The sequence below is a fragment of the Hyla sarda genome, chromosome 6 (genome assembly GCF_029499605.1).
Source record: "Hyla sarda isolate aHylSar1 chromosome 6, aHylSar1.hap1, whole genome shotgun sequence".
Taxonomy (NCBI): Eukaryota; Metazoa; Chordata; class Amphibia; order Anura; family Hylidae; genus Hyla; species Hyla sarda.
The window spans coordinates 69,256,685-69,278,318 of NC_079194.1; the positions used below are offsets into that span (position 1 = coordinate 69,256,685).

At 43.2% G+C, this 21,634-nt stretch overlaps 1 protein-coding gene across 7 annotated transcripts in view; it reads left to right on the forward strand.

Annotated features, from left to right (window-relative positions):
• SFMBT1 (Scm like with four mbt domains 1) overlaps positions 1-21,634 on the forward strand; it is a 116,165-nt gene that overhangs the window by 88,823 nt on the left and 5,708 nt on the right. For all 7 annotated transcript variants that reach the window (XR_008844881.1, XM_056524069.1, XM_056524071.1 and 4 more), the window contains 6 exons: positions 385-424; positions 3,333-3,394; positions 14,650-14,786; positions 16,304-16,413; positions 17,707-17,882; positions 20,524-20,702. Coding sequence is in view for 6 of the 7 variants with exons in the window: in XM_056524069.1 (XP_056380044.1) it covers positions 385-424; positions 3,333-3,394; positions 14,650-14,786; positions 16,304-16,413; positions 17,707-17,882; positions 20,524-20,702 (704 nt within the window). In the remaining variant the exon portion in view is untranslated. The remainder of the gene's footprint in view (positions 1-384; positions 425-3,332; positions 3,395-14,649; positions 14,787-16,303; positions 16,414-17,706; positions 17,883-20,523; positions 20,703-21,634) is intronic.

Consider the following 21,634-nt stretch of genomic DNA (forward strand, 5'->3'; position numbering starts at 1 on the left):
TATTAATTTGCAAATACATTCTTTAAAAATCAGACAATGTGATTTTATGGATTTTTTATGGACATTATGTCTCTTATAGTTGAGGTTGAGGTATACTTATTTTATTTTATTTTATTTTTTTTAAGTGGGAGAACTTGCACAATTGGTAGCTGACTAAATACTTTTTTGCACCACTGTATTTATGATCTGAGCTGTGGACACCATCAGAGAGGTGACAGGATGGCGATATCAAACATACCTCTGTTAGTGTTCACGTGCTTGCCACAACTTGATGATGATGATCATTTTTGACCTAGGCTCAAATGTCAAGAAGGCAAACCACACTGCTTAAAGGACATCTGCAGTGACAATACAGAGCTCATTGTGCTTTTTTTTTTTTTATAGGAAAATATAGGAAAAAGACAGCCGGTCACTCTCAGAAACAGTAAGTGAATGAAACACACGTCTGTACACGTTGGGGGGGAGCATTGGTGGGCTGGACTCCGAAAATTTGGAAGTCAATTTTTTTGAAATAGAAGAACAGATAATGGCACAAGCTCATATACCATTGGCATTTGGCCACCATTTTTAGCATGTTAATCCATGATAGCAGTTTGCACACGTAGCGGGACCTCTTTTCTGGTGCACGCTATTTTTCTTCTCATAACACTCATCGACATACAGCATCAGGTTGGAAGTATTTATTTATTAATTTTTCTAGCTTAAAACTGTCACAGATGTAACTTTTTATTTACTTTTTATTAACGCATGTGACCTGTTGAGGACAGTAGACACTAAATGGCCACTTTATTAGAGACACCCATCAAGTAGTGCATTTTACTTCATTGGGCCTTCAGAACCACAGCAATTTGTTATGTCTTATTATGTTTGGAGGTTATGGTTATCGGCTCATCTGTCACACAATTGCCATATTTTTCGCCCTATAGGACGCACCGGCGTATAAGACGCACCCTAGTTTTAGGTGCAAAATCTAAAAAATTAAAAGATTTTGAACCCAATAGTGGTCTTCAACCTGCGAACCTCTAGATGTTGCAAAACTACAACTCCCAGCATGCCCGGACAGCCGTTGGCTGTCCGGGCATGCTGGGAGTTGTAGTTTTGCAACATCTGGAGGTCCGCAGATTGAAGACCACTGCATAGGAGGTAGTACTCGCGTGTCCCCGCCGCTCCGGACCCGTCACCGCTGCCCTGGATGTCGCTCCATCGCTGTCGCCGTGTCCCCGTCGCTCCGGAACGTCTCTGCTGCCGGCCGGGTATCCTCACTCTCCGTCGCCGCTATCACGTCGTTACGCACGCCGACGCACGTACGCGACGACGTGATGACAAGGAAGGAGAGCGCCGGCCATACAGGGGATCCCTGAACAGAGAAGACACCGAGGAGGCAGGTAAGGTCCCTCCCGGTGTCCTGTAAGCACTAACTCAGCTATTCAGTTGGGCTGTTCGGGACCGCCGTGGTGAAATCGTGGCGGTCCCAAACAGCCAGACTGAACAGCCGGGTTAGTGTCACTTTCTCTTCAGACGCGGCGGTCAGCTTTGATCGCCGCATCTGAAGGGTTAATACAGGGCATCACCGCGATTGGTGATGTCCTGTATCAGTCGCGGGTCCTGGCCGTTGATGGCCTCAGGGACCGCCGTGATAGGGGTGTATTTGCCGTATAAGATGCACCGACTTTTTCCCCCCAGTTTTGGGGAAGAAAAAGTGAGTCTTATACGGCGAAAAATACGGTATCGCTTGTTGGCTGCACATCTTCTCGTGTAATATGGGGTGTACGACCAACGAGTGTTAGCAGTGATTGTGGCCCTCCCCAGCATGTAGTCTCTGCACTATACATAGAGGTCCTGATCTGATCATCTTGATCCCAGAGATGCTTTATAGGGATGCTTAAAGGGGTGCTCTGCTGTTGACATGTTATCCCCTATACAAAGGATAGGGGCTAACACGTCTGATCACGGGGGTTCGGCCGCTAGGGACTACCGCGATCTCTGTTGCAGCACCCCAGTCATCCGGTGCATGGAGTGAACTCCCTTTGGTGCCAGATTACTGGCAACCACAGCCACGCCCCCTCAATTCATGTCTATGGGAGGAGGCGTGACTGCTGTGTACTAGTGGTCATGCCCCTCCTATAGACATGAATAGAGGGGGCGTAGTGTTCATGAACACCGCAGTGCCTGACCGGAGATCGCAGGGGGTCCCAGCAGCCAGACCTTTGGATAGGGAATAATATGTCTAGGGAAGCAGTACCCCTTTAAGAACTGGGAAAGCAAGTAAAAGTTACTGTCATGTTTCTGGCACTGGATAGTCTATCACTGTTGACCAGGCCTCAATCTTAGTCTCTCTAATTACTTGACTCCCCAATCTAATGTGGAGTCACACTGAAACTGATCCACAGAAATCTTTCTTGGGCCATGTTCACGTAGTGGAATGTCCGTGTTGAATTCCGCCAGAATATTCCGCAGGGACATTCCGCTGCAGCAGAGTCCCATTGATTTCAATGGGATTCTACTGCACTGTACACATTGTGGAATCCTGATTCCGGCGTCCGCAGAAAGGATAGACTTGTCTATTCTTTCTGGGGATTTTGCTAGTTAATGCATTGGCGCCTATGAGACGGCGCATTTTCGAGTGGTCCTAGTGTCTGCAGGACTTTAAAATGTGCAGAATATCCATCCATGTTTTCCGGACAGACATTCCGCACATTTTCTTCCTTGTGAACATACCCTTATAGCCCCAAAAATGCCCCAAAGAACAGGGAGAGCCAAGGTTCCTATTAACCAATGCACACAATTGGGGAGATTTATCAAAACCTGTGCAGAGGAAGAGTGGTGTAGTTGCCCATAGCAACCAATCAGATTGCTTCTTTCATTTTCCACAGGCCTCTTTAGAGGCCTGTGGAAAATGAAAGAAGCAATCTGATTGGTTGCTATGGGCAACTGCACCACTCTTCCTCTGCACAGGTTTTGATAAATCTCCCCCAATATCCCTGAGCTGTAGCTCCACTAAAACGTAACCTTTTATTCTATTATTAAAATGTGACAAAAGTTAAAACCGTGGCTACAGGCTACAGTTCTCAAGAGATGCAGACAATACTGAGGAATTTATAAACGCTCAAATGTGCCCCCCTCTACATATTTCGTCAGGTCCCCGCCGTCACCAGGAGGTATTATGGCCATGTTTTTAAATAATCCTAGAGGTTGTGTCCTGAACTGAAGCAGCAATTTACCATAATCTGATAAGTGGTTAGCGATGCCATCTTTAGCCTGTTAATCCCATCCTCCGATCTACGTGTACTCCTTTCTTTATACAAACTGACGCCTTTTCTTTCTCTTTTTAGAGGTTTGCCTGCTAAGAATGGACATGGAGTAAATGGGTCAGATACTACAAGCGGCCACACCAGTAAGCTATATCTATACAATTTCTCATAAATGTACACCTGTAATATCAAATTTTAAACAACAAACTCAAACCTATCCCCCAACTCCCCCACCTCAACTCAACTTTCAATTAAAGTATAATTGGGAATATGGGAAGGCCTAAAAAAAAATGTTGGGAAAAAAACATGTTTTTTCCAAATTCATTTTTATTTCACCAAAAACTTAAACAAAATGGACTATGGAATATGTTCTTCTATAATAATAAGTAATCTGTCTATGACATGGCGTTCAAACCATATAACATATAGACCTTCATGAAAGACCTCTGAGAAACCTTGTAAGTTCTCCAGTCTCACGTGAAGACAAGCAAATCCTGGAATGTGATTCAAATACTGAGAATGCAATATTTAAATAAGAGCAATATGCATTTCAGTCTCTAGGAGGGCTGCAGGGAATAGTTTACAGTTTAGTTTGGTTGAGGTTGGGCTATTTGAGCCGGATGGCCGTGTTGACTTAAATAGGGTCTGTCGGGTGTCCAGTGTTTTATGTGAGTTTAATGGAAAAAAAAATTGGACATGCTGTATTTTTTTCCCTCCCCTCAACTCCCATCCTTTCGATGAACTTACCGACGGAGCTCGCAACAGCCATGTGAACGAGCCCTTAATTAACATGTATATGGCCATGTTCACACTTTGGAATTTCCGTGCAGAATTGGAATTTTGCATGGAGATTCCACAGCAGCAGAGTCTCATTGTATTCAAGGGGATTCTGCTGCGCTCTTCACACGGCGGAATTTCCGCACCAGATGTTTCTGCCATGGAAAGTCCGATTTCCATGTCCGCAGAAAGAATGAACACCTCTATTTTTTCTGTGGACTCCACATGGAATGCATAGTCGCCTATGCAATGGCGCATTCCCGTGCGGTCCTAGCGATGGCATGGCGGACTGTCCGCACAGAGATTTTCCATGCAGACATTCGGATATGTGAACAGAGCCGTAATGTTCTCCTCCACCACAGATAAAGTTTGCCTATTTTCTGAGTCTGGCTGACGAGTCCATTGGTCTTTCTTTTCCTCCTTTCAATAAAATGGTGAGAAGAGCAACATCCAGAATTTAAATGATTTTCAGTTTGTAAAACTACTCCACTCTGCATTTTTTTTATATCTTTCAGAAACTTTCCATAACAAAAAAAAAAGAAAATGTGTTTTTTTTTTTTCTGCAGCTTCAACATTTCTGCAAATTGTACATTTCTATTAGAATAAGCCAAATGGCTGCACCAATAATTCTTCTACAGGGAGCTTTGTTTTTAACCTCTTGGGGACAGAGCCCATTATGACCCTAAGAACAGGAGCATTCTTTGCAAATCTGACCACTGTCACTTTAAGCATTGATAACTCTGGGATGCTTTTACTTATAAATTTGATTCCAATATTGTTTTTTCTTGACATATTCTACTTTATACTTGCATCATTTCTTGGTGAAAAATTCAAAAATGTTATGAAAATGTTGCTTTTTTCTAACTTTGAAGCTCTCTGGTTGTAAGGAAAACAGGCATTCCAAATAAATGATATATTGATTCACATATACAATATGTCTCCTTTATGTTTGCATCATAAAGTTGACATGTTTTTACTTTTGGACGACATCAGAGATCTTCAAAGTTCAGCAGCAATTTTCCAATTTTTCACAAAATTTTCAAAATCGGAATTTTTCAGGGACCAGTTCAGTTTTGAAGTGGATTTGAAGGGCCTTCATATTAGAAATACCCCACAAATAACCCAATTATAAAAACTGCACCCCTCAAAGTATCTAAAATGACATTCAGTAAGTGTGTTAACCCTTTAGGTGTTTCACAGGAATAGCAGCAAAGTGAAGGAGAAAATTCAAAATCTTCATTTTTACACTCGTATGTTCTTGTAGACCCAGTTTTTGAATTTTTACAAGTGGTAATAGGAGAAAAAGCCCCCCAAAATTTGTAAACCAATTTCTCTCGAGTTAGGAAATACCTCATATGTGTATGTCAAGTGTTTGGCGGGCGCAGTAGAGGGCACAGAGGGGACGGAGCATCAATGGGATTTTGTTGAAATGGTTTTTGGGGGGCATTTCACATTTAGAAAGCCCCTTCGGTGCCAGAACAGCAGAAAACCGCTCATGGCACGTAACAAGGGGTCCAGTTAGCCTTAACACCCCACAGGTGTTTGACGACTTTTCGTTAAAATCGAATGTGTAAATGGAAAAAAAAAATTCACTAAACTGCATTTCCCCCCCCCCCCCCAAAATTTACCATTGTTACAAAGGGTAATGGGAGAAAATGCCCCCCAAAATTTGTAACCCCATCTCTTCTGAGTATGGAAATACCCCATGTTAGGACGTAAAATGCTCTGCGGGCGAAATACAATGCTCAGAAGAGAAGGAGCGCCATTGAGCTTTTGGAAAGAGAATTCGTTTGGAATGGTAGTCAGGAGCCATGTGCGTTTACAAAGCCCCCCGTGGTGCCAGAACAGTGGACCCCCCACATGTGACTCCATTTTTTAAACTACACCCGCACAGAATTTAATAAGGGGTTCAGTGAGTATTTACACCCCACTGGCATTTTACAGATCTTTGGAACAGTGGGCTGTGCAAATGAAAAATAAAATTTTTCATTTTCACGGACCACTGTTCCAAAAATCTGTCAGACACCTGTGTGGTGTAAATGCTCACTGCACCCCTTATTAAAGGGGGGTGTAGTTTCCAAAATGGGGTCACATGTGAGGGGGTCCATTGTTCTGGCACTATGGGGGCTTTGTAAACACACGTGGCCTTCAATTCCGGACAAATTTTCTCTTCAAAATCCCAATGGTGCTCCTTCTCTTCTGAGCATTGTAGTTCGCCCGCAGAGCACTTTACATCCACAGATGGGGTATTTTCTTACTCAGAAGAAATGGGGTTACAAATTTTGGGGGCCTTTTTTTCCCTAATTTCCCTTGTGAAAAGGAAAAATTTAGGGTAACACCAGCATTTTAGTGAATTTTTTTTTTTTTTCATTTTTCCATCCAAATTAAATGAAAATTCGTCAAACACCTGTGGGGTGTTAAGGCTCACTATACCCCCTGTCACGTTCCATGAGGGGTGTAGATTCCAAAGTGGGGTCACATGTGGGTATTTATGTGTTTGCATTTGTCAGAACTGCTGTAAAATCAGCCACCAGCATGTTAGTGTAAACAAATAAAAAAATGTACACTAACATGCTGGTGTAGCCCCCAACTTTACCTTTTCATAAGGGATAAAAGGAGAAAAAGTCACCCAAAATTTTTAGTGCAATTTCTCCCGAGTACGGAAATACCCCATATGTGGCCCTAAACTGTTTCCTTGAAATACGACAGGGCTCCGAAATGAGAGAGCACCATGCGCATTTGAGGACTAAATTAGGGATTGCATAGGGGTGGACATAGGGGTATTCTACGCCAGTGATTCCCAAACAGGGTGCCTCCATCTGTTGCTAAACTCCCAGCATGCCTGGACAGTCAGTGGCTGTCCAGAAATGCTGGGAGTTGTTGTTTTGCAACAGCTGGAGGCTCCGTTTTGGAAACACTGCCGTACAATATGTTTTTCATTTTTATTGGGGGACAGTGTAAGGGGTGTATATGTAGTGTTTTACCCTTTATTATGTGGTAGTGTAGTGTTTTTAGGGTACATTCGCACTGGCGTGTTATGGTGAGTTTGCGCTGCGGCGAAAAATTTGCCACAGACCAAACTTGAAGCAGGAAACTTACTGTAAACCTGACCGTGGGGGGGGGGGGGGGGGGGGCAAACCTCCAGCTGTTTCAAAACTACAACTCCCAGCATGCACTGACAGACTGTGCATGCTGGGAGTTGTACTTTTGCAACAGCTGGAGGCACACTGGTTGGAAAACCTTCAGTTAGGTTCTGTTACCTAACTCAGAATTTTCCAACCAGTGTGCCTCCAGCTGTTGCAAAACTAAAACTCCCAGCATGTACTGATCACCGAAGGGCATGCTGGGAGATGTAGTTATGCAACAGCTGGAGGTACGCAACTATAACTCCCAGCATGCCGAGACAGCTGTTTACTGTTTGGGCATGCTGGGATTTGCAGTTTTGCAACATCTGCAGGGCTACAGTTTATAGACCACTGCACAGTTTCCAAACTGTGACCCTCCAGATGTTGCAAAACTACAAATCCCAGCATGCCCAGACAGCAAAGAGCTGTTTGAGCATGCTAGGAGTTGTAGTTTTGCAAGATCTGGAGGGATACAGTTTAGAGACCACTATATAGTGGTCTCAAACTGCAGCCCTCCAGCTGTTGCAAAACTACATATTCCAGCATGCCCAAACAGCTATCTGGGCATGCTGGGAGTTGTAGTTTTGCAACATCTGGAGGGCTACAGGTTAGAGACCACTGTATAGTGGTCTCAGACTGTAGCCCTCCAGATGTTGCTAGGCAACTTACCGGCTTCCGTAGGATCCAGGGAGCGGTCCTCTTCTTCCGCACGACATCGCCGCCCGCCGATCACCATCGCCCGCTGCCTCCGGATGGGTAAGTGGATCTTCTGCCGTCGGTCCTCTTCGGTTTCCCCGTACTACCCGGCCTATTGTGGGTGGGCAGGACGGGGAAAACAAAAGTTAATCCCCCGCCCCCGATCTGCTATTGGTCGTCGCTTTTGACGGCCAATAGCAGGGATAGGAGGGGTGGCTCCCCTGCCACCTCACTCCTATCCCTTCAGGGGGGTCGTAGGTGTCTTAGACAACCGCGATCCCCTTATATGTGTGAATATGAGTGAATTCACTTGCAATTTCCGTCGATCGCCAACATGGGGGGGGGGGGGGTCTAATGACCCCCCTCTGGGCATTTGCGCGGGGTGCCTGCTGATCGATATCAGCAGTCACCCCGGTCCCTGCCCGGCGCGCGACGGGGACCGAAATTCCCACGGGTGTATGCATATGCCCTTCGTCCTTAAGTACCGGGACGCAAGGGCGTATGCATACACCCCAAAAGGTTAAGTTATGAGATTCATCTGCTACATAACCTCTGATCTGGCTCAATTCCGTAGCCATTCCTGTGTGCACCAGAAATCACTTTCACTATGCAATTCTATGGGTTGTTTAAAGGGGTACTCCAGGATTTTTTTTTATTTGACTATGCTACAGGGCCTGTAAAGTTAGTGTAGTTCATAATATAGTGTCTGTACCTGTGTGTGATGGTGGTCTTGCAATTCTTATGTGATCTTTGCCCCAAAGTTTATTTTTAACAGCATACAAAATTAGTGTCATTTTCCAAGGTTGTATCACGGCCCGAGACATTAAATCACTAGTCAGGTCATAACAGGGAGCCTGTCCTGCTTCAATGGGTGGAGCGACTGCTGGGTGAAGGGGGAGCTGGAGACTATTCTACAGGGAATATTTGTTTTGCAACAGCTGGAGGCACCCTAGTTACAAAACACTGGTCTAATGTATTGAATGCAGCACAGGTGTGTTTCAATGGGTGGGGTGGCTGATGTGTGGGAGGGAGAAAAATGACCTCACACTTACAAGGAATTATGGGACTTGTAGTTGGAGATGAGGAAACCACAACAGGAAATAACTAGTTTACAAAAAGCTAGCCACAGTGTTATGGTAATCTCACAACATAGCCATTTAGCCCCAAGACAAGCACGGATCCTTCCTAAGCATGCCCATTACTGTCTACCAGGTACGTACTAAAATCACCTTATGGTGGATAACCCCTGTGTCAGTACTTTAGAAGTGAGTAGTGAAAATGTCTTCTGGTCCATACAACACATGCTGTGGGATTCACCAAGTAAAATCAGCGATGGCCTGATGATATAACCAAACCTACAGAACCCAAAGCTTGGAAATATAGCTGTCAAGTGCAACAAGTGAATAGCTAGTGCAGCTAATTAACGTTATTGTCGGCAGTGAAAACAAAACAAAAAAGGCCTAAGAGTGCACGTTCTATAAAATGTGGATCTTCACCAGCAGAGGTGTTCATTAAAGTGTACACCATACAGTCATGGCTGAAAATTTTGGCACACCTTGGAATTTTTTAAGAAAATTAAGTATTTCACACAGAAAAGGATTGCAGTAACACATGTTTTGCTATACCCATGTTTATTCCCTTTGTATTAATTGGAACTAAACCAAAAAAGGGAGGGGAAAAAAAGCAAATTGCACAGAATGTCACATCAAACTCCAAAAATGGGCTGGACAAAATTATTGGCAACCTTAACTTAATATTTGCTTGCACACCCTTTGGAAAAATCTACTGAAATCAGTGGCTTCCTATAACCATCAATAATTTTCTTACACCTCTCAGCCGGAATGTTGGACCACTCTTCCTTTGCAAACTGCTCCAGGTCTCTCTTATTGGAAGGGCACCTTTTCCCAACAGCAATTTTAAGATCTCTCCACAGGTGTTCAATGGGATTTAGATCTGGACTCATTGCTGCTACTTCAGAACTCTCCAGCGCTTTGTTGCCATCCATTTCTGGGTGCTTTTTGATGTAAGTTTGGGGCCATTGTCCAATTGCAAGAAGGATGTGCTTTACCAAAAAGCTCTATCTTGGTCACGTCTGTCCAAAAGACGTTTTCCCAGAAGGATTTTGGCTTACTCAAGTTCATTTTGGCAAAATGTAGTCTTGCTTTTTTATGTCTCTGTGTCAGCAGTGGGGTCTTCCTGGGTCTCCTGATATAGCGTTTCATTTCATTTAAATGTCGACAGATAGTTTGGGCTGACACTGATGCTCCCTGAGCCTGCAGGACAGCTTGAATATCTTTGGAACTTGTTTGGGGCTGCTTATCAACCATCCGGACTATCATGCGTTGACACCTTTCATAAATTTTTCTCTTCCATCCACGCTCAGGGAGATTAGCTACAGTGCCATGGGCTGCAAACTTCTTGATAATGTTGTGCACTGTGGAAAAAGGCAAATCTAGATCTCTGGCGATGGACTTGTAACCTTGAGATTGTTGATATTTTTCCACAATTTTGGTTCTCAAGTCCTCAGACAGTTCTCTTCTCCTCTTTCTGTTCTCCATACTTAGTGTGGCACACACAGACACACAATGCAAAGGCTAAGTGAACTTCTCTGCTTTTTATCTGCTTTCAGGTGTGATTTTTATATTGCCCACACCTGTTACATGCCCCAGGTGAGTTTAAAGGAGCATCACATGCTTGAAACAATAAAAATTTTCCACAATTTGAAAGGGTGTCAATAATTTTGTCCAGCCTATTTTTGCAGTTTGATGTGGCATTATGTCCAATTTGCTTTTTTCCTCCCTTTTTTGGTTTAGTTCCAATACACACAAAGGGAATAAACATGTGTATAGCCGGGACGGAAAAGAAGGAGGACGGGGCAGGTGAGAGGATCCGGATGAGACCCGCAGGCGGGCGCGTCCCGCCACGCGGATCGCATCCCCGCCGTGGACACTAGAGCAGCGATCCCGGTCAGCGGGTCTGACCGGGGCGCTGCACACAGAAGAATGCCGCGAGCGCTCCGGGGAGGGACAGGGACCCGGAGCGCTCGGCGTTACACATGTGTTACTGCAATCCTTTTCTGTGAGAAATACTTCATTTTCTAGAACAATTTCAGGGGTGCCAACATTTACAGCCATGACTGTATATGCTGCAATACCATACAGTGCACTACAGCCAAGAAAACTGTACCCCCCCCCCCTCCCCTCCTTAAATCTTCACTCAGTTTTTACATGTGGCTTTACTGTCCTTCGTCATTTACATGTACTTTGTGGCAATTTATAACACATCACTTCTGCTATGCATAGAAATCCAGCCCTGCTCTTCTCTATTATCGCCGTGTTCTGCTGCCATAGCTGTGATTATATATCTATATCTTTGTATAAAACCCAGACCAGATGTTCCTCTGTAGAGAGCTTATTCTATGTACAATGCATATAAATGTGGTTTTACTCCCAGGGGAAATCTGTCCATATTTAAAGGGAATGCTGTGGATTTTCAGATCTGCGGACCTCCTTTTCTATGGTATACGTTTCCAGATTTGCAGCAATTGCAAAGTAAAGGGCAGCATAGTGGCTCGGTGGTTAGCACTGTTGCCTTGCACTGCTGGGATCCTGGGTTCAAAATGGAAAAAGGGAAATGTGGTGGACCACCTGTGTATGGCGGGACCACCAGTGTAGGTGGTGGGGCCAGATGGTATTAACCCCTGGGGCAAGATGTTATTAACCCCTATTGTTCGTGATGCCAGAGTGTTTTTTGGTACTGGAACCACAAGATCGGTATCTCCGCTATTCCAATAGAGGAAAGGAGTGTCCACAACCAGTTATGGTTTAACGGAGGCTTTACTGAGTTTAAGACGGATGGTATTATCTTCACAGCTAGGCCAGATTCCCAGAGAGGTGGCCAGGAACTCAGACAGCAGACATAGGCTTTTGACTTATCGTTATGACTGTAGCTTTGTGGCCTTCCAGATGCTTGTCACTGGTACTAAGATTTCTGGTGTTTGCTGTGCTCAGTAGCAGATGGTAAGAGAGGAGTGAATTGTAATGGCCGCCCCTTTATATAGTGGAGGGGCTGGACTAAGGCCCATTGGTAAAGCTGCAGGTCATAGGCTAAGCAGGTGCTCTATGGGAGAACATGTGACAACAAATCATGTGACTGCATAGCATAATATGTGACAGACTTACAGGTCCTTGAGACAACCTCTCACAGTTCCTCTGCTCTATCAGTACATTAGGATCCTGTCTATACATTAAAGCAGTATACTCAACATTCTGGAAACAGGGGGAGACCCTGCAGGGGAGCCCCCAGGTCACTGAAGGTTTCAACTTGACAGGGCCCAAGGGTAATACAGAACCATGCTCTGTACTGGGACCTTACAGAAACATCTGCAAGGAGTTTGTATGGTCCGCCCAACTCATCATTATGCAAGACCTCTCTCCCTGCTATGTCGGCAGGTTCACTCCATGGCAGACATTACAGACGGTGCACTGCACTGTGGATGCACGGAGGAAAGCTGGCCGCAGGAATGAGGCTGAAACTGACGCCACTTCCGGGTGTACCCTTGAAGCGGAGCTTGTGCCGTGGAGTGAACCTGCCGACGTAGCAGGGAGAGAGGTAATGTGTATTGATGAGCGGGGCAGACGATGACGTGGGGTGCCCAGAGCTCCGGTCCTAGCTCCTCCGTGCCCGAAGGACCTCCTTTACATAAAAAGAAAAAACGGGATAACAGTGCAATGGCTGGACCGTTCAGGACACAGTAAATATCTTTTTGATCAGTATGACCCCCACTACAGGCCTGTATGACAGGTTTAGTGCGGTTGATACTGATGACAGATTTCCTTTAAAGGATATTGCCTATAAATTCATGCAGAATTCCATTCAAATGTCTGCTGTGTGAACCTGGCCTAAGGGTATGTTAACACTGAAGAATATTTACTTGAGGAATCTTCGCTCCCTCAATGGTTGGACAGCAATGTAGTGCACTCTGAATTTCATTGAAAGAAGGAACCAGTTCATTCTTTCAACCAGGGCCGGCTCTGCCTATAGGCAAAATAGGCAGCTGCTTAGAGCGCCCTCTTAATGTGGGGCGCCGCTCTGCCTGCCGCAAGAAAGTTAGACAACCAGCATCCGAACCACTTGCTCAGCCAGCAGAATAAGGAAGAGGCTTGTTACAGTGTGTAACACCAGTAGTTTATTGGGGCATGTCAAAGGGCGGGCCAATGGGCAGAGTCAACGGGGGAAGCAAAATTAGCTTTTGCCTAGGGTGGCAAAAATCCTTGCACCAGCCTTGCTTTTCTCCGCTGCTGAAGCTCCGCAGTGTGAATGGGTCCACGAAATTCTGTAGTGTAAATATACCCTAAAAGATTGTGATAATCCGATGTGTTAATCTCTGTAGAGTGCTCCAGAATATGTCTGTGTCATATAAATTAATAAAATAAATAAAGGAAGAAATAAGTAGAAAAATGCACCGCAGAAATCTGCTGTTGTTCTGCTGGGCATGTGCCCTGCTTCATTATCTCCCAAAAATAAATTATATTAAAGGGAACCTGTTGCCTATTTTGTCCTGACTAAACCACGGGCCGCATATATATAATATAAAGTGATGAGTCCTCTTTTATCTATGCGGTTTTAGATCTATAAATTCAGTGGAAGTCGTGTACAGGTCATATTGTTTATTTTATTTTTAAACCTACCGTACTGAAATAGAAAGGAAGAAAAGCAAACCTACAATAATATTGTATGTATGTTTCGCTGTTTAGTGTCTCCGCCTTTAAAATACACATCTCTGAGATTTGTACATTCAATATTTGAACTTTTCCAGCTTGTTCACTGTGTGATAAGATTCTTTTTTTTTCCGTTTAAAATGGATTCTGTTGTTAAATTGTTATTCCAACTATAAACAATGTTACATAAATTAATAGTAGTAGTAAAGAAAATAAACTTTATAATATGTTTTATTACCAAAAAATGCCTTTTACCAGACTCCTCCTATGCAACAATTACTCATCATTAGGTAACCGCTCCGGACCCTAGAAGTCTATGGAGAGGAAGCGTAGCTGCGGAAACCACACTGCTTTTAATAAGTGTTCTACTGTCTCGCACACCCCACGAAACAGAACAGTAGCAGTGTAAAGGACATTATAGAGCAGTAATAAGTAGTGCTGCTCTGAATCCAGCTCTGGGCTGAAACACTGGAACACTTACTAAAGCAGCTGCAATTTGACTCTCCTCGTCCCTCTCTCTCTCTAGACTTCTGCTAGAAGCAGTTGTAACCAGATCTCAGGCCAGGTTCAGATGAGTACTACTGCTACAAGTCTCTATTCAAGTGTGAATCAAATTACTTAAAATAACAGCATTATAGGGTAAAGATTTGGTTTAGTATTCAAAGGTGGGGAGTTGCGTTAATATTATGAGTAATTGATATAATATAGGACAATGACAAAGTCTGCAAATAAAGTCAATTGGTGCTGGATTTAAATGACCAAATACGACTAGAAGTTCCAGCAAAGTTAGGGAATTTTGGAGTAACATGAAATATTCTTCTTTATGATAGGAATACTTCTTTAGGATAGAAAAAAGGACATTTCCAGTGTAGTCAGTTCATATAGGTCACCTTAATCTATTAATTGCATTGAACTGATTCTCAGATGTGTAAATATATTGAATAATATTCTAGTGTAGAAATGATTGTACATTTTTGTAGTGTTTTGTATTGGATATTATAACGATTGTTAGGATTAATGGTGTTCTATTCTGCTGCAGTTATTTAGGTATTTATTTATGTATTCTTATTTCCCCTATAGCATCTAATGGAAAATATCTATGCCCCAAGATTTACTTCAACCACCGCTGCTTCTCAGGCCCTTATCTAAACAAAGGAAGGATCGCAGAGCTTCCCAAATCTGTTGGTCCAGGAAACTGTGTTTTGGTCCTCAAAGAGGTAATGCCGTCTTACTCCCCTCAGTGCATATACTAAAAAAATATTAAAATATATGTATATATTTGACTTGTTCCCTGCACTGTGCATTGGGTGTAAGTGCTGGTGACATGTTGGCCATTGGTGCTTCACTGATACTTACTATGCTTTGGATGGGACTTGTCCTATGTAACTGACCAAGCTATCAGGGGTATTCATGGGGGTAGTCCATGGTAAACTTATGCAAGGATCCCTTCCCTAGATAGCAGTTTTGGGTATACTGAAACACAACTTCTCGGGTGCATCCAGAAAGCCAATCTGTTGATAACTAAGCCAGGTCCATATCTTTTTTTTGCAATTAGGCCCTTTTGAATATGTCTTTCTCCTGAAAGCTACCAGTGATCAGCCTAATGCAGGTTGGCCAAACCCACTTAATGCGGCAGGACTGGACGATCAAAATAAGTATGAGGGCCTCCCATCTCTCCCCAATGGCAAATGTCAGGGAGAGAAGGAACAGGCATGTTGGTTTTAAACTACCTGTTCTTTTTGATTTTAGAGAGACAAGCCGAGCATGCATATGTATGGGAGAGATCGGGATTCAGAACATAATCACCCAAAGTCCACAAACTAGTGTAGGGATTTTCTCTGGGGTTAGCTCTGGGAACGTCCTTGACACAGCCACAGGACACATTTCTACTTCATTCAGCAGGCAAACAGTTCTTTATGCAAGTCTGGCTTCTCGCCAGCTTTATTAGACAGGTTGCAGGATAAACAAAAATATAACACAGGAACAAATTCCTAGGCTGTCTAGCCACTCACTACACAACACAGCATGCCCTGAAGGGCCCTGTCAGTTAAAACATGCATCCTGCAACCTTTTACTCACTGTTCACACACACAGCATTTGCGGCCTCTTGCCTTTTGTTCAGACCTTTTCTCTGTCTGATACTGGAGAATGAACACTTCACCTGTGTTACGACAAGTTGTCAAAGTCCATTTCACTGGTTGGGGTCACTCACAGTGCCTGGCTGTGTGCTCCTCGCAAGGACCCCTGCCTCTCCCACACAGCCACCTTGTTGTCTTCTGGGGAGAGTGACCAGACTACACTTGCTAGACTCTTAAATATCTGCCATTCCTGCTGTTCTGTGTTGATTAGGCACCTGAGGAGCATCTCTGGTATCTCATCTAGGATAAAGGACTGGGAAAAACACCCTTTCATTGCCCTCAATCCTGCCTCAATGCCACACTAGTCTGAGTAGCTGTCCTCATAAATATATATTTATTTATTGGTATGATCAAACTTGGGTCCAAATATTAGAACTAACATTATATTGATGTAAATATCTACAAGTATCTGCAAAATACTCAGAACAATTTCTCACACTTGTAATCATTTGTCAGTGGTTTGTGAAGTTGCTCCAGGTAAACATAGCTTTAACCTAAGTTTATATGGATCTTAAAATCAAGCTGTGAAATTTACAGCCACAAAGCGCAGTATTTGTAGAGAATTCATCACTACGCTCTGTTTGTCCTCACCGCAGGTCTTATCATTAATCATCAATGCTGCTTACAAGCCCAGCAGGGTTCTGCGTGAACTGGAATTACAGGATGAACCATTGTGGCCTCAACATGCAGAAATCTTAAAAGCCAAGTAAGCTTATGATATCCATACTGCTGACTAACACCCAGCATATTATCTTGATGTTGGAGATTTTAGTAAGATTATGTAGTAAGGACTATTATTTGTATGTACCTGTGTCCTTTCTTCTGTGTTGGGTAGACCATTTGTGTGATAGTACTTGGAGAAACTTTTAAGGGATGTTTTAGCACTTGAAACCTTATCCACGATCTACAGAATAGGAAATGTGTCTGATCACAGGATGTCCGAAATACATGAAAAATACACCTTTTAGGGTCTATTCACACATACATTATCTGCGCAGGATTTGAATCTGTATTCAGTCATTCATTTTACATTGAAATCTGCAGCATAAAATCCTTTGCATCAAATCTGCGCAGAATACTGTCCGTGTGAATACACCATTAGGGTACGTTCACGTGTACAGGATCTGCTGCATATTTTGTGCAGCTGATTTTGCTGCTACATTAAAGGGGTAGTCCAGTGGTGAAAAACTTACCCCTATCCTAAGGATAGGGAATAAGTTTCAGATGGCAAGAGGTCCGACCGCTGGGGCCCCCAGCTCGCTGGCCAGATAGCGCATGTTGACCACCGCACGAAGCGGTGGCCGACACACCCCCCTCAAAACAACTCTATGGCAGAGCCGGAGATTGCTGAAGGCAGCGCTCCGGCTCTGCCATAAAGTTGTATTGAGGGGGCATGTCAGCCGCCGCATCGTGCAGTGATCAACACGCCCCCTTCCCGCGGGGCCCCGTACAGGAGATCGCAGGGGGCCCCAACAGTCGGACCCCCCGCGATCTGAAATGTATCCCCTATCCTTAGGATAGGGGATACATTTTTCACCACTGGACTACCCCTTTATCTTCAATGGGTAGCAAAATCAGCTGTAGAAAATATGCAGCAAAAAATATGCAGCAGATCCTGTACATGTGAACTTACCCTTAAAAACATTTTCTAAGAAAATGCCATTCAAAATTTCTCAATACTCAATTTCTCAATAATCTTAATTGGTGGCATAGTTACATAGTACTGATAAAATAAAATAAAAACACTTCCGTCAAGTTCAACCAAGGAGTATGATGGAGGGGATATGATGGAAGGGGTATGGGTGGATGAAGGGGAGGGAATGTGTGCAACTATAGACAAAACTCTTATACCTTTACATAAGCATTCCTGTTTTTTTGTTCTAAAAACTTATCTGTATTAAAGCCCTCAACTGTTTCTGCTGTGACCACCTCTACATTGTGTAGATTAGACTTACCTTGTCTTCATGTCCTGACTATGTGATATTGGAATCACTTTCAGATATAAAGGAAAAACATACCGTGCTACGGTGGAGTTGGTGAGAACATCAGATCAGGTGTCAGAGTTCTGTCGGAAAACCTGTATTAAACTGGAGTGCTGCCCAAATCTCTTTGGACCTCTTATGGTTCTTGATCAGTGCTCTGAGAACTGTTCAGTGCTAACAAAGACTAAATACAGTAAGTATAGGTTAACATGGTTTCCTACTAACCTAGATATTAAATAAAAGCAAACTTCTGTAAAGAACCTTTAGTCCTGCATAATGATGAACACCATGGCTCGGGTTTGCTTTCCTATAACTTTTTATGTTGATTGAAGGGGAAGTCCATGCCTTGAGACTCCCTCCAATAATTAGAAGAAATTGCACTAGGATTCATGCACCCATGTTACACCACATTACATTCTTTGGCAGCTTTCTCAGCATTATCAATTTTCCAAGCTAACAGCCAAAAGCACTTAGAAGAAGGGCTCTCCAGGCTAGTGATTCGTTGGTGTCCCAGTTCACAGACCTCCACTCCTCTGATATGTCAGAGTATTGTTAAAAGTAGAGTTTTGTAGGAAATAACCACTTTGGGCAAATGGCTATGCTGCGAAGTAGTCTTATGGCACATTTACACGTTGTGGTCATTTGATGTCTTAAAAGTAACTTATTACCAGGATAATGCTACCCTGAGACTCTATTCACTCTTGGATTCACAATGAGGTATACACGTAGACCTTCAATGGATACCACTGTATAGCACTTTTTAGTCAACCAAATTATAACAAGATTTATTCTGTATGGTATACATTTTCAAGGGGATTCCTCTGTATGGCATAACGCAGTCTTCATATAACAGTCCAATGGAGGCCAAATGGACATTTTAGCTATTGTTTGGTGAATGGGCTTCCTATAGATATATTTGATTTATGTGCTTGAAATTTTCCATGTGCAAACGGCATAAGGATGCTCCAAAACAAATAGTAATGGTGTGCTAACCATGGGAAGCAGGACTTGGTGACAGATCCCATAATCATAAAGATCTATGCTTAACTTTAAAGCAAACATCATTTTAAAAAGACTTAAGGAGAAGAGTCCACTGGTCTGTTCTTGCGTCTACCTTCTAAACCTCTATGGTTGACAGATCTCTCCCTGTACATACAGTCATGGCCATAAATTTTGGCACCCCTGAAATTTTTCAAGAAAATTAAGATTTTTTTTTACAAAAAAGGATTGCAGTAACATATGTTTTGCTATACACATGTTTATTCCCTTTGTGTGTATTGGAACTAAACCAAAAAAAAGGGAGGAAAAAAGCAAATAGGAAATAATGTCACATCAAACTCCCAAAATGGGCAGGACAAAATTATTGGCACCTTTTAGATTGTTTCAAGCATGTGATGCTCCTTTAAACTCACCTGGGGCAAGTAACAGGTGTGGACAATATAAAAATCACACCGGAAAGCAGATAAAAAGGAGAGAAGTTTACTTAGTCTTTGCATTGTGTGTCTGTGTGTGCCACACTAAGCATGGACAACAGAAAGAGGAGAAGAGAACTGTCAGAAAGAGGACTTGAGAACCAAAATTGTGGAATAAAATATAAACAATCTCAAGGTTACAAGTCCATCTCCAGAGATCTAGAGATCACTGTAGATAATCTCCCTCGGCCTGGACGGAAGAGAAAAATTTATGAAAGGTGTGAACGCAGGATAGTCCAGATGGTGGATAAGCAGCCCCAAACCAGTTCCAAAGATATTCAATCTGTCCTGCAGGCTCAGGGAGCATCAGTGTCAGTGTGAACTATCCATTGACATTTAAATGAAATGAAACGCTATGGCAGGAGACCCAGGAGAACCCCACTGCTGACACACAGACATAAAAAAGCAAGACTACATTTTGCCAAGATGAACTTGAGTAAGCCAAAATCCTTCTGGGAAAACATCCTGTGGACAGATGAGACCAAGATAGAGCTTTTTGGTAAAGCACATCATTCTACTGTTTACCAAAAACGGAATAAGGCCTACAAAGAAAAGAACACAGTACCTACAGTGAAATATGGGGGAGGTTAATGATGTTTTGGGGTTGTTTTGCTGCCTCTGGCACTGGGTGCCTTTAATGTGTCCAAGGCATCATGAAATCTGAGGATTACCATCGGATTTTGGGTCGCTCTGTACAGCCCAGTGTCAGAAAGCTGGGTTTTCGTCCAAGATCTTGGGTCTTCCAGCAGGATAATGACCCCAAACATATGTCAAAAAGCACCCAGAAATGGATTGCAACAAAGCGCTGGAGAGTTCTGAAGTGGCAGCAATGAGTCCAGATCTACATCCCATTGAACATATGTGGAGAGATCTTAAAATTGCTGTTGGGAAAAGGCGCCCCTCCAATAAGAGAGACCTGGAGCAGTTTGCAAAGGAAGAGTGGTCCAACATTCCGGCTGAGAGGTGTAAGAAGCTTATTGATGGTTATAGGAAGCGACTGATTTCAGTTATTTTTTCCTAAGGGTGTGCAACCAAATATTAAGTTAAGGGTGCCAATAATTTTATCCAGCCCATTTTTGGAGTTTGGTGTGACGTTATGTCCAATTTGCTTTTTTCCTAAACGTGTATAGTAAAACACGTGGTACTGCAATCCTCTTCTGTGAGAAATATTTCATTTTCTTGAAAAATTTCAGAGGTGCCAACATTTACGGCTATGACTGTAAGTAGTTAAAATAAGTTTAAATCCTTAATATTCATCTTATCATCTGCATTTTGATATCAACCAAAAGACTGCACTGTGGTGTTTCTCCTGGCTGTAGCTGACTGTTCACATTGTGTTCTTGGGATGTTTGTATTGAATAGCTCACTATTATGGAAAACGTCGTGGACGGAATTTGAGCAATCCTACTGGCATATTACGCAGCATAGAGGCTGCTCTGAAGAAGCCAGCCAAGAGGAGGAAGAGAAGAAAACAATTCTTTGTCCACAAGAAGAAGCGCTCCTCCAACTCCGTAGATAACACACCTGTCGGGAGTCCTCAGGTATATATTTGCTTCAATTCTTCATAGTGAAGCTAATGTGAAAAATATTTAAAAACTAGAAACAAGGTTTTATTTTTTCCTGTTTTCTTATCTTCAATCATATGTTCCTCCACTAAGTGATTCGTTTACGGTCACATCTGCTTGGAAGCTGCATTGGCTTCCAGTACGTTCCTCACATAGTTCTGTCACATTTGATGGTGTGAATACAGCAGCATCCAACATTCTTGCCATCAAAGTAACAGAAACAACACTAAGATCCTGTAGCACACCATTTAATGTCAACAGAGCCATATATGTCATGGTCACCCTAAAGAAATGCAGCAGTCTCTGGTTTAAAAATATACTTTACTTTTTTATGTTTGTTTGTAATGTTCTACAGTACTAGGTTCCAGAGACCATTTTGAAGATACCTTTAAATAATTTTTAAATATTTCCAGATAGGATATAACCAATGGTGAGGTCCAGACATCCCCATATTCTGGCTGATAAAGACCTAGCAGAAAAAGATTGAGAAACCTTGTTTTAGATACATAAGTTAGTTCTGCTCCTGCCACTGGGGACCCTTGCGATCTCGGTGCTGCCCTCGGCATTCTGTGCCAGGCACTGCCTCCGAGACGGGGACGTGGCGTCACGGCCAGGCCCCCTAGTGATGTCACGCCACACCCCTCCATTCAGGTTTATGGAAGGGGGCGTGATGGCAGTCACACCCCCTCCCATAGACATGAATGGAGGGGTGTGGCTAGACGTCACTAGGAGGTGTGGTCGTGATGTCACGTCCCCATCTCGGAGGCAGCGCCCAGCACAGAAGGCACAGCAAAAACAAAAATGTAGCCAGCACCTATACCCAATACAGGGGTACACGCTGCTGTGGCAAGTACAAAACATGTAAAAAAAAAAAAAAAAAAAAGAAAATGGCAGCAGCACACTTGGTC